Source organism: Myxine glutinosa, chromosome 1 (assembly GCF_964187855.1).
Source record: "Myxine glutinosa chromosome 1, kmMyxGlut1.1, whole genome shotgun sequence".
Classification (NCBI taxonomy): Eukaryota; Metazoa; Chordata; class Myxini; order Myxiniformes; family Myxinidae; genus Myxine; species Myxine glutinosa.
The window spans coordinates 386,978,683-386,996,913 of record NC_136261.1 but is presented as its reverse complement, the minus strand read 5'-3'; the positions used below and the strand labels follow the sequence as shown (position 1 = coordinate 386,996,913).

At 46.4% G+C, this 18,231-nt stretch overlaps 1 protein-coding gene across 1 annotated transcript in view; it reads right to left on the bottom strand.

The window, feature by feature from the left end:
- Window positions 1-18,231, bottom strand: part of LOC137416225 (NACHT, LRR and PYD domains-containing protein 3) — an 81,744-nt gene that overhangs the window by 3,324 nt on the left and 60,189 nt on the right. The window contains exons 12-15 of the mRNA XM_068101785.2: window positions 15,371-15,454; window positions 4,107-4,187; window positions 2,613-2,696; window positions 645-725 (exon numbers count right to left, since the gene is read on the bottom strand). Coding sequence (XP_067957886.2) covers window positions 645-725; window positions 2,613-2,696; window positions 4,107-4,187; window positions 15,371-15,454 — 330 coding nt within the window. The remainder of the gene's footprint in view (window positions 1-644; window positions 726-2,612; window positions 2,697-4,106; window positions 4,188-15,370; window positions 15,455-18,231) is intronic.

The following is an 18,231-nucleotide window of genomic DNA, read 5'->3' as shown; positions in this document are numbered from 1 at the left end:
GGCGCCTTTGCACAGCTTTGGCAGTGGGACTGACTGTCATCCGAATGGGATTCTGGTCTCGATTAGACATCATTCTGATGATTACTGGAGCGGATCGACTTTGGCTTGATGCCGGAATAGAGACATTGGGGAATGTTCTTCTTTTCGCTCACTTGGAGCACAGTGAGTTATAGTGTACAAACCTGATGGTACCATTATAGGAAATATATATTGGTTGTACAATTGATTACTGTGGTTGTTGTACTGTTATTCTTGTGTGATCTTAATACAATACTTGTTTGTTGGTAACAATTGGTGTGGTTTCACCATTGATCTTTGACATATCAGAATAACACATCTTTCTGCCGTGACTCCTCTCGGGGTTCGGAGGTATTAGTAACTGTCCCTATTCACCCGTAAAACGGGGTGAATAGGGACAGCCATAAAAATCCTATTTATTCCTATTTATCCCATATATGGGGTTAATAGGAACTATAAGTTGCTTTAAAAAAAAAACAAGATAACACTTTCAACCCAAATATCAACAAATCAGTATGGTTATCAATTTTCAGCGAAAAAAGCTTCCGAACTTTTTTTCAGTTTGTGTCCCTATTCACCTTGATGTCCCTATTCGCCTCATTTCACAGTAACAGTTCAAAACTCACTCAAGTTTCTCCAAGTTGAGGATGTTCTTCAGGTCCCTCAGAACAGGCCCAGACTTGGTACTCAAGTTACATCCATATAACCTGTGAGGAGATAAAACTAGGAGTGAAACAAAAAACCGTCAGCATAAAGTTGTAAATAAACGAGTTATATTAGAAGGTTCTTTGTTCCAGGTTAAAGGATAAAATAACCTGAAAATGAACAGGTTGAAGGTCACATGACCGATAACAATAGAAAGTCCCTTTCCATGAGACATTGTCTCCTGGATCGTGGAAACAGACATAAAGAAAACATCTCATGGTACAGGTTGAAGTTACATTTAATAGGGGGGAGAGGAAGAGTGCAAAAGTTTGGGGATGAAAACAGAAGTTTGCGGTGAATTCAGATCTTCAGTTTCCTCTTCATGTTTAATCAAATTAAACGAATTACCTTTCACTGCCGTGCCAGAACAGTGGTTGGGGGTTGAAATGAACACAGGAGATGTGGAAGTGAGGGAGGGGTGGGGGGATGTATTGAAATGATAGCAAGTTTAATAACTACCAGCATGGAAGAGGGGTGCATCATGAAGCATGTCCTCTCATGTTAAGGATCGTCGTTTATCATACGACGAGTAAAAAGCCCATCAAGAATCACGGGTTGGAACAGTTTATTCGACGGTGCAGCCTCGTGAGCATGCCAAAGTCTGAAGCCTCGGCCTAGTGTCAGGTGTGCTTATATCTTCTTTATTTATTCGACAACATATGGATGTAAATGAACACTCGGTTTACTCTACATACATTGCACATCATGTGCAGCAAATTTCACCTCCCTGCACATTGTATTTATTGTTATTTTTAAAAAACGCTTCTGTACACCACCCTTGAGGCTCGGTTTGCAAGACAACGTCTACACCTCCAATAGAAGAGATTACTCTTTTCTGGAAAATGTTTTTTGCGTTTCTTTTATCCTCAAAAGTAGACCATAGTGAACACACATTCATGTTAAAAGATTGCCCTTTAAAACCAACCCTCATGAAGAGGACAGACATCTGTACAAACACACAAGCCGACATTGTGGTGTGTATGGTAGATACATGAAATACACTTTTAGTTTCTCAGGAAACAATATCCAAGCATAGATAACGAGATTTTAAATAATATCTGAACCCCCTTACAAACAGGGGGAGCAAATGGATGTTAAAAAAACTAATGGCGAATTATAAAATTAATGAATAATGAGAAATTTAATACGTACGAACATTTTAATGAATCTGTTCGGAATGGTCGTGATACGATTATTTATAAAACATTGAGGGTGTGACACAGACATGACGGTCCAAAGTGACTCATCAGTTGGTTTATTGGTTTTCTAACGAAGATCAATTTTCCCCAAACCTTCGTCTTGCACCAACCTGTCCCCTCTCTGCAGGTGCATCATGTGCACCACGTGGCATGATCACCTCAATTTGACACCATAGGTCGAATATCGGTGTTCAAACGGGGTAAATGGATCATGCCATGATGGGTTTGAACCCAAACGGATCCACAGACGTTATGTTGAGGGTTCTGGTACACCATAATGTATTCTTCTTCTTCACCATTACAACGTCACTCTTCACTTTAACTCATTGACCAGGACGAACAAACATTGATCAACTGATCTGAGTTCAGATTATTCATCCCTTTTCACATTTACTAATGTTCACTACAAGAGAATGTATCAATGAATGTTCAGAATGTACCCGTTTATCCTTCATCGAGTAGTTTATCATTAACCGTTCCTCATTCCCGCTTCATTCACCCCAATGATCCGCTACACAAGACAGGCGAAGCCTTTCATTCCCATCTATGAACACAAGCAAAACACAAAGTTCAAGGAAGGGATAATTATGGAGGTCAGGGCTCACCTGGAGAACATCAGGTACACAATCAGGTCGGAATTATGACGTCATTATGTTTTGATTTCCCAAAACAAATCCCATGCCCACTCACGCGAGGGTTTGCAACTTTGTTTGGGATTTCAAGCCTTCCATCAATCCATCCAATCCTTCATCACCGATGGGATTCGAACTCAAACTGATGGTAAAGGAGGGAAAGAGAAAACCCTGAGGTTATCATTCCATTAACAACATGGAGAACTTTGGGAATACTTTCACCATTTCAATAGTTATGTTTATAAATCACTTCAACACCATATAATTATGGGATTACAACCCAGACCCTCTCAATACACAATTATATAATTATGGGATTATAACCCAGTCCCTCTCAATAAACAATTATATAATTATGGGATTATAACCCAGTCCCTCTCAATAAACAATTATATAATTATGGGATTATAACCCAGTCCCTCTCCATAAATAACGATATAATTATGGGATAATATCCCAGTCCCTCTCCATAAACAACTATATAATTATGGGATTATAACCCAGTCCCTCTCCATAAACAACTTTATAATTATGGGATTATAACCCAGTCCCTCTCCATATTCAACTATATAATTATGGGATAATAACCCAGTCCCTCTCCATAAACAACTATATAATTATGGAATTATAACCCAGTCCCTCTCCATATTCAACTATATAATTATGGAATTATAACCCAGTCCCTCTCAATAAACAATTATATAATTATGGGATTATAACCCAGTCCCTCTCCATAAATAACGATATAATTATGGGATAATATCCCAGTCCCTCTCAATAAACAATTATATAATTATGGGATTATAACCCAGTCCCTCTCAATAAACAATTATATAATTATGGGATTATAACCCAGTCCCTCTCCATAAATAACGATATAATTATGGGATAATATCCCAGTCCCTCTCCATAAACAACTATATAATTATGGGATTATAACCCAGTCCCTCTCCATAAACAACTTTATAATTATGGGATTATAACCCAGTCCCTCTCCATATTCAACTATATAATTATGGGATAATAACCCAGTCCCTCTCCATAAACAACTATATAATTATGGGATTATAACCCAGTCCCTCTCCATAAATAACTATATAATTATGGAATTATAACCCAGTCCCTCTCCATAAATAACTATACAATTATGGGATTATAACCCAGTCCCTCTCCATAAACAACTATATAATTATGGGATTATAAGCCAGTTCCTCTCCATAAACAATTATATAATTATGGGATTATAACCCAGTCCCTCTCCATAAATAACTATACAATTATGGGATTATAACCCAGTCCCTCTCCATAAATAACTATACAATTATGGGATTATAACCCAGTCCCTCTCCATAAACAACTATATAATTATGGGATTATAAGCCAGTTCCTCTCCATAAACAATTATATAATTATATGGGTTTCATGAAATCTCTGGGTAATTGCATTAAAAATGGAGTTTATTTATAAACCGTGTGATGGAAATTCACAAATCCGTGTCCAGTGAAAGAGAAGAAAAAGAAAAAAAAAAACTCAATAACAATTCAAGACTCACTCAAGAAATTCCAAGTTGTTGATGTTCTTCAGTTCCCTCAAGATAGGCCCGGACTTGGTGCTCAGGTTACATCCCCTTAACCTGTGAAGAGATAAAAACGCCAAGGAGTGAAACAAAGAACCATCAGAAGAAAGTTGTCAATAAACAGGTAATATTAAGAAGGCTCTTTATTCCAGGTTGAGAGATAATTAAACTTCCAAATAAACAGGTTGAAGGTCACATGACCGATAACAGTAGTAAACTCCTTTTCCATGTGACATCATCCCCTGGATTGTGGAAACAGGAGTTTTCTACAAAAGAGAGATTAGAGCGAAGTCCAATGTGCGCCATCGCGAATCCCCACACTTCCCACCTAAAACAAAGTCAGAAGATAGCAAAAAGTTCCACCCGGAGTGGAAAGACCCAATATCAAATTTTGAGTCAAGATGTTGTCCAGTTTTGACCCCTGTGACCCACGTCCCCACCCCCTGAGGCATGAACTGGGGATCAAAAAAAAAAATTGTTATGTATTTCATACGTCCCCCAATGGTGATTGCATTTACAACGTTTTATAGAAAAAATGTTTTTAAATGTGCCAGTAATTGCATTTGTTGGTATTTGACCTTTTGACACCACTCCATGCAGTGAGGCCAAAAATGACACTGTTCTTGTACCGTTGTGCCATGTGGTCATCAAAACCACCAAGTTTGGTGAATTTCTGCCCAACCTTTTTGGGGGAGATCGCGTGACGGGTGGACAGACGAACTGAGTCACTCACAATATCACCCGTTTTTTTTTTTGAAAAAGCGTGGAGATAATAATAAGTAAAACACCTCAACGAACAGGTTTGAGTTATATTAACAACTATAAAAAGTACCTGGCGTTACCGGACAATGGACAATGCAGGCTCGCTTTGTGCCAGGAATATGAAGAGAGGGGTGAGAGAGAGAAGGAGAGGGGGTGCAGAGAAGGGCAGGGAAGGGAAGAGTAGGAGGGTGTAGGGGGAGGGACGGACAAGTAGGGAAGGAGAGGGGGAAAAGGAAGGGGGGGATGGAAGGGGGAGGGGAGAGTGGGGGAGGAATGGGACGGGGGATGATGGGGGAGGAGGAGGAGGATAGGGGAGGGAAATGGGGGCGGGAGGGGGGGAACAGGAATGTAGAGAGGGGAAACAGGAATGGGGAGGGGGGAACAGTAATGGGGAGGGTGGAATACAGGAGGGGGAGGAGTAAGGGAGGGGAGGGGAAGGGGAAGGAGAACAGGAATGGGGAGGGGGTGTCATGTATGCAGTGCAAATGCTCACCGTTGTATCCCTACACCGGGACCGGGTTGTATCCCTACGCCAGAGCTCGGATGGCGCTGCTGTGAATCGGGCCTTGAACGGCAGAGTGAATAAATGCGTACGACAATTGATCGTAGTTTGTCGAGATACTTTACATGGCGACGAGGATAAACATCTCGACCATGACATCTTTCGGCCATATCGATGAATTCGACCCTCATGAGGGGGATTTTGACACGTATTCTGAGCGGTTGTCTTTCTACTTCGAGGCGAATGGCATCGCGACCGAAGGCCGGATGAAGGCCGTCTTCCTGTCCGTTTGCGGAGGTGAGACGTTCACACTCGTTAAAAACCTGATTCGGCCTCGGACAATCCAGGAGCTCACGTATGCAGAGCTCAAGGCCGCTTTGAAGGAACATTGCAATCCATCTCCTTCAGTCGTCCTGTGTCGGTTTAATTTTTACATGTGCAGACAGCAGCAAGGTCAGTCGATCGCAGACTTCATTGCACACCTCAAAAAACTGTCACATCTGTGTGAGTTTGGGGACACGATCGATGACATGCTTCGTGATTTGCTGGTGGTTGGCATGTCCGATGACCGCACTCGTAGACGCCTGCTTGCTGAGAGAAAACTGACGTTCCAAAATGCCAGAGACACCGCCATTTCCATGGAAAGTGCTGAACGCAATGCTACAAGCATCGGTGCCACTCGCTCATCTGGTACCAGCCCTGCTGTGAATCGGTTGGATCATGTTCAGCCAAAACGTTGGAACAAGGCTCCTCGTCAGAAGCCAGTGCAGTCTCAAACCAACAACAACTGTTTTCGGTGCAACGGAAAGCACCCTCCGGAGACGTGTCGGTTCAAAGATGCCACCTGCCATTTCTGTTCGAAAACTGGCCATATTGCTCCAGCTTGCATCACTCGCAAATCGGGAAAAGGAAAAGCTGCTGACAAGATTCATCAGTTTATCGGTTCGGAGGAACCCGAGCTTGACCAGGTGAGCTCTGTTTCCGACAACTCAGAATCATATGACCTGCTTCATATTGATTCTCACCATAGGCGGGACCCTCTTCTTGCCAATGTTGTCGTCAACAATCGACCATTGCAAATGGAGGTCGACACTGGTGCAGCCGTCTCGCTCATCAGCCATGCTGTTTTCACAAACCTGTGGAGTGATGCTGACCGACCCCATCTGAAACCTACTACCTATGGACTCTCCACCTATACAGGTGAGAAGATTGTTCCCTGCGGTACATGTGACGCCACGGTGGGCTACGATAACCGTGAGTTTCACCTACCCCTGATCGTCATTCCTGGAAAGGGCCCTTCCTTACTCGGCAGGAACTGGTTGAGCATAATTCGACTGAAGTGGGAAAGCATTCATCAACTCCGGGCAGCCAACGTTTCTCCTACCGCAGCATACACACTCAAAAATGTGCTGGATACGTACCCAGATGTCTTCAAGGATGAGCTTGGAACCTTGAAAGGACATACGGCTAAACTCAGGGTTGACCGGGATGCCAATCCTATATTTTGCAGGGCTCGCCCAGTCCCTTTCACCCTGCGTGAGCGGATTGACAAGGAACTGGATCATCTTGAAAATCTGGGGATCATCGAGCAAATCCAGTATGCCGAATGGGCGGCGCCCATCGTTCCGGTCATAAAATCGGACCAGTCCATCCGTATATGTGGAGATTATAAAATGACCGTGAACAGGTGTTCTTCATTGGATAAATATCCAATCCCGAGGATCGAAGACCTCTATGCTCGTCTCACGGGAGGCAAGACTTTTACGAAACTCGATCTCAAATCCGCCTATCTACAGCTCTGCTTGGACGAGAATTCGAAACAGTATCTTACCATCAACACGCATCGTGAGGTACCACCGACTTAGTTTTGGAGTGAAATCTGCACCTGGAATTTATCAGCGTGTCATCGACAGTTTGTTTGCCGCCGAACGCAACGCCGTTTGTTACCAGGATGATATTCTGGTTACTGGTCGTACGGACGCGGAACATCTACAGAACCTGGAGAGAGTTCTGAAGAAGATTTCGGACTCTGGCCTACGTTTGCGTCGAGACAAGTGCAAGTTTATGGTGCCATCAGTCACGTACCTGGGTCATACGATTGATGCTGAGGGTCTACACCCGACAGATGAGAAAGTCCAAGCTATCAAGGATGCTCCTTCTCCACGAGATGTGACCGAATTGAAGTCATACCTCGATTTGCTTCAGTTCTATGGTCGTTACATCCCGAATGTGACCGACGTTTTGGGCCCCCTTTATCGGCTTTTGAGGAAAGGAGTCTCCTGGAGCTGGGGGTCTACTGAACAATCAGCATTCCAGACCTCTAAGGATCTGCTCAAATCGTCCAATGTTCTCGTTTATTTTGATCCAGAGAAGGATCTTGTGCTGACATGCGATGCCTGTCGGTATGGAGTGGGGAGTGTATTATCACACGTGATGCCTGATGGTACGGAAAGACCGGTTGCATTTGCATCCAGAACGTTGTCCCCGGCAGAGAAAAACTATTCCCAACTTGACAAGGAAGGATTGGGAATCGTTTTCAGCGTCGGCAAATTTCGCCAGTACCTTCTTGGACATCATTTCACGAGTCGCACTGATCACAAGCCGCTGATCAGTCTGTTTGGTCCAACTAAGGCGACATCTGACACACTACCGCCCAGGATCATCCGCTGGTCCCTGTTTCTCGCTGCTTATGACTACACCATCTGTTATAAGCCCGGTTCGTTTATCACAAATGCAGATGCCATGAGTCGGTTACCCCTTCCAGAATCCGTTGATGATTCGCCTACACCAGGATCCATTATCGCACTGATGGATCATCTGGAAGATTGTGCTGTCGATTCCGGCCAGATCCGCACTCATACTCGACGAGACCCCGTTCTGTCCAGAACTGTCCAGGCTGTACAGCTTGGATGGCATTTGCTACCTGAGGGTGACCCAGATTTTGCGGCTTTTAAAGCACGTAAAAACGAACTCAGCGTGGAAAATGGTTGCCTAATCTGGGGATGTCGTGTCGTGATCCCGAAAAATCTGCGTTCCAGGGTCATGGATGAAATCCATGACTGTCACCCCGGGATTGTGAAGATGAAGTCACTTGCCAGAAACTATGTGTGGTGGCCGAATCTTGATGCTGATATCGAACATCATGTTCGACATTGTTACCCCTGCCAGAGCACCCGGAATACACCTGCGAAAGCGCCACTGCATCCCTGGGAATGGCCCAGCGAACCGTGGCATCGCCTACATCTCGATTATGCCGGGCCTATTAACGGCAGCATGATTCTAATAATTACGGACACGCACACAAAATGGATTGATGCCTATGTGACGCGTGGTACTACGTCAGCCATTGTCATCGAAAGACTCAGACACTGTTTCGCCACTCATGGTCTGCCCAGGATGATCGTGAGTGATAACGGTTCGTGTTTTTCCAGTACCGAGTTTGCCAAGTTCACACGTCGGAACGGCATCAAACATAAGTTTGTCAGCCCACATCACCAGGCTCCAAATGGCTTGGCCGAACGATCCATGGGAATCATCAAATCCGGATTGCAGAAACTTCAGGAGGGAACCCTGGAAACAAAGCTGTCTCGTCTCCTGTTCAAATACCGCATCACGCCACAATCAACAACCGGTGCAGCTCCGTCTGAGTTATTGATGAAACGACACTTGAGATCGACACTTGACAATCTCAAACCAGACATATCATCAAATGTTTATCAAAGCCAGCTTAATCAAAAGTTGGTGCACGATAAGACGTCCAACAGTCGATGTATCAACATTGGAGATCCAGTGTTTGCCCGAAATTTTGGTGCAGGTGCGACGTGGCTACCGGGGGACATCATCGAGAAGCCAGATCCACTGTCCAGTGTGATTCGCCTGCAGGACGGCCGCGAAATTCGTCGACATCAGGACCACATAACCTACCGTCACTGTGAGTCGATGGAGCCTGTAGCATCGTCACAGTCAGGACAACAGTTTGACCCGCCACTGCCGGAGATCGTCGTGGCCGCTCCAGCCGGCTCGGATGCCCCGAAAACCTCTGCAAACGCTACACCCTTCGTGGAGACCAAAGGAATCACCTCGGACTCTGTATCCACTGGTACACTGCGACCCAAAGGAATCACCTCGGACTCTGTATCCACTGGTACACCGCGACGCTCAATGCGTGAGAGAAAAGCACCCGACCGGTTGAATCTTTGAAGATGTTTTTTTTTTCACGTTGACACATGTTCTATTTTCACGTATTTTCATTATTCTCATAACCGTTTGCACACATATTTTCACATGTTTTGGAAATGTTGCTTTTGAAATGTCAATTCTGGAAATATAGCACGTATTGCTCTTGGTAATTTTGGACTTAAAGGGGAGGATGTCATGTATGCAGTGCAAATGTTCACCATTGTATCCCTACACCGGGACCGGGTTGTATCCCTACGCCAGAGCTCGGATGGCGCTGCTGTGAATCGGGCCTTGAACGGCAGAGTGAATAAACGCGTACGACAATTGATCGTAGTTTGTCGAGATACTTTACAGGGGTTGGGAGAGGGTTGGACAGGAAGGAGGAGGGGAAGGGCAGACAGGGAGAAGGGAAGGGAGAGGATGGTGTAGGGCAAGAGGAGGGAAGGTTTCTGAAAATTTGGTGGTTAAAGCACTATACCATCTATTTATCACATAAGCAATAATAGCAGAATTTCCCTCTTCCCCTTTGCACTGCATTCGCCAGGTATCTCCCCACTCCACTTTCTTCCCCCCATGGACTCCCCCACAACTCCTCCCCACCCCCTCACAACACACTCAGAATTACCCAGGTGTAGAACGGTATGTCATCTCATCTAGTAATATTAAAACGGGCTTGTGCTAACTTATTTTCAAAAACTTATTTTTCAAAAAAACTTGTTCAAAAGAAAAAAAAAAAAAACTTTAAAAACTTAAGAAACTCAAAAGGTTTGTAATGAAAATGTATCGAAGTTGAACCCAGGTGTTATGCTCTCTCTAACCACTGAGAGGCGTCTATAAGAACTCGGACAGCCATCGCTCCGAAACATTCCTGCGACATTTAATCCATGACACGTAGACTCGAATGGTGCATATACGTAGATGATCCAGGCTTGCTTGCAATGATTGACATTGCTGAACTTAAACCCCATGATTCCATAATCCTGATATATTGCATGATTGTATTTTTACAGGATGTTGCCAGAGATCGAATTGTCATTAAACCTACTACTAGGTCAAAGTTGTGGATCTGATTTTCATTACAATTAATGACAATTCATCTCACTGTCCGAACGAGAACAAGAGGCGAACGAGAGCGACATGTCGGGACACAAAATGATCCAGGTGCCGCTCTTCGCAGCCGACCCGTAAGCGGCGGCCGTGGCCGCGGAGCTGACACATTGGCTGAAAACCTTGGATAATCAATTCAAGGCTCAGGAAGCCGCTGTCACCAAAGAAACGAAATTAGACGTACTACAAACAAAGGTACACCACAATGTGTATCGGGCAATCGAACAATGTGTGACATTCGATGCCGCCGTGGCAGAGCTGAAGCGTATTTACATCAAAAAACGAAGCGCGATCTATTCCTGGCATCTGCTCGCACGACGACGACAACAGCCCACGGAGACTTTAGATCACTTCGCTCAAGAGCTCTGACGTCTGCTGACCGAGAGTGCCCCAGCGGTACGTACACATGAACAAGTTTGTGATGATCTTGTTCACAATTCTTTTGTCGCAGGACTTAGATCCCCAGTCGTAAGACAGAGACTTCTTGAAGAAGCCGACTTGACACTCGCTGAAGCACTACGGCTATCGCACGTCTATACCCAAGCACGGGAACAATCCGACGCGTATGAACACCCATACGTCACTGTGGGGACATCTCGACAAGCTCGACCGGAGAGAGCAACCGCCGAGGACGTGGATGCAGCCATGGCATCTCTGCCGGAATCGGAGACCCCGGCCACTCCCGAGGAGGATGTCGATCCGGGCTTGACGGCAGCAGCAGCAGCTGGACCAAAGCCCGGACGTAACGCTACATGCTATTTCTGCGGGAACCGAAGACATCTCAGGTCTGTTTGCCCGGCTAGAGATGCGACATGTCATTTGTGCACAAAGACTGGTCATTTTGCGAAAGTTTTCCGATCGACGTCGCAGGGCAAACGAGGCCGCTCGACGATGAATGACCTTATCGCCGAGCCAGCGGACCGAACGGTGCGCGGGGTGCCTCACCCGACTTTGATGAGGGTCGCACATTCCCAAGGGCCCCTGTCTGTGAGCTCGACCTTGGTGAGATTCGTCGCGCCGACTAAACAAGTGGCGCAAACACGACAGTACGCGGTGTGACCGTCCTTGGCCGGCATTCTTCAGACGCCTTGCCAACTTCCTGGATCGGCCACGCGAACGGCTAATGTTTGCTTTGAAACTCCGCGCATGACACGAGCGCCATCCGGAGGCTGCACGTATGATCTACAAGCTAATGCCATGGCACGAAAGCCGGGAACTCCATGCATGGCACGTGCGCCCTCTGGAGGCGGCACGACCGGCCTACAAACGATTTCAATGGCACGGAAAACTTTAGCTGGCATTGGATCCACGCGCAAGGCACGAGCGCTTCGCCTAGACGACTCGATAATTGCAGGTCCACCTGGCCTGGCTCGTGCTATAATTCCACTTATGATCGAGGGAATTTTTGCAAATGCTTTGATCGATACAGGTTCCACAGATAGTTCTGTTGATTATCGACTTGTGCAAAAACATGGATGGCCGATTCTTGGGACAAGACGCCGAATCTTTATGGCCTCTCAGGAGCTGAGGCTCAGCACAAAAGGGGAATGTCGACTGAAGCTTGTGATTAAGGGACGAATGTTTCCGGATGTGCATCTCATGGTCTTACCAGCATTATGTGCAGACGTTTTGCTAGGACATGATTTTCTCAAGCGACATGGACTGTTGGAAATGGAATTTGGTGGCACTGATACGCTTGCTGTGTGTGCTCTTGCAGGGATGGAAATTGAGCCGCTGACGCTGTTCCCCAATATGACCACGGACTGCACACCTGTAGCAGTTAAATCGCTACGCTACTCACGAGCTGACGCGCAATTCATTGCGGAAGAAACGGCCCAGCTATTAAAGGAAGGTATCATAGAACCTAGTCAGTCGCAAGTTCTAGTGGTACAAAGCGAAGTGCATCGCAAACGCATGGTAATCGACTATTCGCAGATGATTAATCGGTTTACACAGCTGGACGCCTACCCTCTTCCGGGCATGGACTCCGTGGTGCGACAGGTGGCCCAGTATTCAGTCTATAGCACTCTCAATTTGCGTAGTGCGTATCATCAAATCCCCATCTCCGAGGCCGACCGCATCTATGCAGCGTTTGAATCGAGTCAAAGGTTATACCAGTTCACCCGACTACCTTTCGGGGTCACGAACGGGGTCACTTGTTTTCAGAGGGCTATGGACAACCTCATCGCTAAGGAGAACTTGACCGACGTCTTTGTATATCTGGACAATCTCACGCTTTGCGGGCATGACCACGAACATCATGATGCTAATCTGAAGCGCTTCCTCAAGGTCGCGCAGAGGTATCGCTTAACTATGAATGAGGCTAAATGTCGTTTCTCCGCTCGCACAATAGATCTTCTGGGGTACACCGTGACCCACGGCTCAGTTGCTCCGGATAAGGAGCGTCTGCGACCCTTGCTCGACATGGCCCCGCCCTGTGATCATGCTTCGCTGAAGCGTGCTCTCGGGCTGTTCGCTCATTATTCTAAGTGGGTACAAAATTTCTCTGCGAAGCTCCGCCTGCTTGTGGACGGCGAAGCATTCCCCATGAGCCTTGCCGCCAAGGCTGCTTTCCATGGCCTTAAGTCCGACATCGTTGGCGCTGCTGTGGCGATGATTGACGAGAATAAATCTTTTGTTTTGGAAAGTGATGCATCGGATCATGCGATAGCTGTGACTCTCTCCCAGGGGGGGTGCCCTGGGGCTTTCTTTTCGCAAACTCTCACCTCCGCTGAGCGGAGACATTCGTCTGACGAAAAGGAGGCATAGGCCATCGTCGAGTTGATTCGGCGTTGACGTCCCTATTTGCTAGGACGATGTTTCCAAATTATCACGGACCAACAGAGCGTTGCATTTATGTATGACACTCTGCATGCTCAACGCATTAAGAATGAGAAAATCACTCGCTGGCGCATCAAACTCGCCGATTTCTGCTACACAATCAAATATTGCCCTGGGAGGGATAACCTGGTTGCCGACGCCTTATCGCGGCCGGCAACGTGTGCGGGCCTCATATCTTTGGAGGATCTGCGCGCTTTGCACGACACTCTGTGCCATCCCGGGGTGACGCGTTTTGCTCATTTTGTGCGTAGTCGTAACTTGCCCTACTCGGTTGAAGACATTCGCCAGGTCTGTCGCAATTGTTCTGTATGTGCTGAACTCAAACCGCATTTTTACAACCCTCCTATGAGGACACTGGCCAACTAGGTCGTGGGAGAGATTGGCGATGGACTTCAAAGGGCCTCTGCCAGCGTCACCAGCATCGAGTAACTCTCGTTATGTGCTCACTATCATTGATGAGTTCTCAAGATTCCCTTTCGCTTTCACATACGCAGATATGACGGCCGCCACGGTTATCCGGTGCCTGCAGAACTTGTTTTCTATGTTTTGGAATCCGGCCTACATGCATACCGATCGAGGTGCGGTGTTCCTGTCCCAGGAGGTGAGGAGCTTCTTACTCCAGCATGATGTCGCTTCTAGCGATACCACTCCGTATAGACCGTGGGCGAATGGACAGGTCGAACGCTTCAATGGTATTATATGGAGAGCTGTCACGCTAAGCCTTAGGTCCCTCGGCCAAGGCCTAGATAAATGGGCCTGGTCGTTACCTGCAGTGCTGAACTCAATCAGGACTTTACTGTGTACGGCCACCAACCAGACTCCCCACGAACGGATGTATCATCACCCGAGGAGCTCGGGTAGTATCCGACCTTTACCTACTTGGCTTGCTGAGCCGGGGCCGGCTTATCTCAAACGTGCGGTTCGCATGAGCAAGTATGATCCACAAGTGGATAAGGTGCAAGTACTCCAAGCTAATCCCGAGCATGCTCGCGTGTTGATGGCAGATGGACGTGAGTCCACAATCTCCGTACGCCACCTGGCCCCTTGCGGGGAAATCGACGAACCAATTTACGAGTCTATGGACTCTCCCGTTGCTCCACCTATGGAGCATCTGCCGGCCATCTCGCCGCCAAATACACCCCAGCCTGTGGGCACTATGGTGCCACCTTCATCACCTGACTCTGGCGGCTACTCCGAAGCGGGGGACTCCGGGCCTGGGGATGTAGTACCCGGTAGTTTCCGGACCCGCACTGGAAGGGAAATTCGTCGCCCCGCTCACTATGGATGGACCGACTGACATGGACGGACGATCGCTGCTCTACTATTGCTGCTGCGTGCTCGATTCCTGCCTAGCGGAAGTGTAATTCAAACGGCGGGAAGAATGTAATGAAAATGTATCGAAGTTGAACCCAGGTGTTATGCTCTCTCTAACCACTGAGAGGCGTCTATAAGAACTCGGACAGCCATCGCTCCGAAACATTCCTGCGACATTTCATCCATGACACATAGACTCGAATGGTGCATATACGTAGATGATCCAGGCTGGCTTGCATTGATTGACATGCTGAACTTAAACCCCATGATTCCATAATCCTGATATATTGCATGATTGTATTTTTACAGGATGTTGCCAGAGATCGAATTGTCATTAAACCTACTACTAGGTCAAAGTTGTGGATCTGATTTTCATTACAAAGTTATTCCCATCTCTGAACACAAACAAAGCACAAACTTCAACCAAAGGTTGTTAATGGAGGTCAAGGTTCACCTGGAGAACATCAGGTACACAATCATGGATGATGACATCAATATGTTTTAATTTCCCAAAACAAATCCCATTCCTACTCACCAGAGGCTTTGTAACTTTGGTTGGGATTTCAGAACACCCATCAACACCTCCAATCCCTCATCACCAATGGGATTCGAACTCAAACTGATGGTAAAGGAGGGAAAGAGAAAACCCTGAGGTTATCATTCCATTAACAACATGAAGAACTTTGGGAATACTTTCACCATTTCAATAGTTATGTTTATAAATCACTTCAACACCATATAATTATGGGATTATAACCCAGTCCCTCTCCATAAACAACTATATAATTGTGGGATTATAACCCAGTCCCTCTCCATAAACAATTATATAATTATGGGATTATAACCCAGTCCCTCTCCATAAACAACTATATAATTTTGGGATTATAACCCAGTCCCTCTCCATAAACAACTATATAATTATCGGATTATAACTCAGTCCCTCTCCATAAACAACTATATAATTTTGGGATTATAACCCAGTCCCTCTCCATAAACAACTATACAATCATATAATTTTGGGATTATAACCCAGTCCCTTTCCATAAACAATTATATCATTTTGGGATGATAACCAAGTCCATCTCTGTTTTTCTTTGATTTTTTTTTGTGTGCATAATCGAGGCTCGTGAAAGAGCTAACATTTATCACACAAACGAATCAAACAGACAAACAAACAAAATATATAAAAAGGGGAGCGGTAGACAAGATGGGGAGAGAAGGGGAAGCACATAAACACAACATTTGAGAGCAGGGACATCGGGAATGTGTGGGAGGGAGAGGGCTTGGGGGGGGGGGGGGGTGGGAGATGTATAAAAACAAGGACATCAAGGACTTCCAGGAAAGAAGTTGGTATTTCAAAAAAGTGGATTTGGGGTTAAATTAGCGGGGGTAGAAAAGATCAATGTTTTGGATGGGGGAAGAGAAGAGATGGTGGTGAACAGCTGTTTTAAAGACCTGGAGGGAGGAGTGGGATTGGAGAGAGTGAGGGAGTTTGTTCCAGAGGTGGGAGAAAAGAGGGATGAAGGAGTGAAGGTGAGCAGAGAGTCTTGATTTTGGCTGTTTAACCATAAGAGGGTTGCAGACAGATCTTGTGTGACCTGAAGGAATATTTGGGGGGCAGAGCCCAAAGAGAGCTGGAGGAGCAAGGCCGGAGAGGAGTCGGTAGAAGAAAGAAAGACCACCAACGTGCCTGCGGTGAGTAAGTGAAAGGCCCTCGGAGGTAGCTTCATCACGGGAGATTCCAATGATTTTGAATGCTTTGGTTTCAACAGCGTGAAGACGAGCTAGGTGTGAGGCAGGAGCACCAGCCCAGAGGGGAGAGCAGTATTCCATTGAGCTGTGGATGAAAGCCTTGTATGTGGTGAGGAGCTCAGGTGTGCCAAGGATGGACTTCGCACGACAGTGGATGCCCAGTCGGCGACTGGCTTTGGAGGCCAGATTTGAAATATGGTTTTCCCAGGAAAGATCATGGCAGATAGTGCGACCCAAAAGCTTGAGTGACAGAACTTCTTAGAGAGGATTATTCAGAAAGTGGATGGGAGGGTTGTCCAGTCGGTCTTTTCGGAGAGACATCGTAAGAGTGTGAGATTTGTCAGGATTGAAAGACATGTTCCACTTGTTTGCCCCGTCTGTGATTTTGTCCAGGTCTGCAGAGAGTGAGGAGGATGCAGACTGCCGATCTGAGGGATGAGGAATGGAGCGGCAGAGAGTGGAGTCATCAGCAAAGAGATAGAGAGGATTTTCAAGAGAGTCGGAGAGATCATTGATGAAGACCAGAAAAAGCACAGGGCCCAGAACACTGCCTAGGGGAACTCCAGCCTGAACAGGAAGAGGAGATGAGAGAAACCCATTCAGGGCCACACGTTGACTACAACTAGAGAGGAAGTCCACCAGCCATGCGTAGAGATTTCCATGGATACCAAAGGAGGAGAGTTTGGTGAGCAAAGCGGGGTGCCAGACCGTATCGAAGGCACGTGATATGTCGAGGGAGACAGCTCTAATTTCCTGTTTGGCATCGAGGACCTCAATCCATTGTTGAGACAGCAGAAGCAGCATGTCCAGAGTAGAGTGACCTGGTCTGAAACCAAATTGATGATCAGAGATCAAAACCGTTGGAGAAGAGGAAAGATTGCATATCCGAAGCAATGATGGATTCCATGACTTTGCTGATAATTGGGAGAAAGCTGATTGGTCTGTAGTTGCTCGGATCTGTTTTTCCACATTTTTTGTGTAAAGCGGTGATGTTGGCTGATTTCCAAGAAGATGGCAGATGACCTTGAGCAAAAGAGAGGGTGAAGAGAACAAAGAGAGGGAGTGAAAGAGTGGAAGAACAGGATTTTAGGACCCGTGGGCTGATGCCGTCATGTCCAGTTGCAGAATCAGAGTCGAGGGTTGACAGAAACTTTTCCACCTTGTCAGGAGGAAAGGACACAGAGTCCAGGAGCAGCTGGGTACGACTGGGTACGGTGGGTACATAGAGGGATGGGTTTGGGACACAAGATTTAGAGGCAAACACAGAGTTGAAGTATTCAGCTTTTTCACGTGCGGAGTCAGCTGTGTAGCCGTTTGAGGTAAGGTAGGGGATGGAGGGGGAACAAACACCAGAAACAGATTTGACCAGACGCCAACGGGATTTGGAAGAGGGAGACAGATAAGAGAGTTCGGTCTTGAGAACGGAGAGATATTGTTTCCTTGCTCTCCTGAGGATGGACACACACTTGTTTTGGGCTTTGTGAAAGGAAATGAGATTTCCTTCTGTTGGATTTGCTTTCCAGGAGACGAAGGCAAGTTGTTTCTGGGCAACAGCCTCACCACAATATTCCGTGTACCATGGACTGGAGGAAGGGTATGACAACTGAAGACGAGATGGGATAAATCTGTGCATGAGAGAGAGCA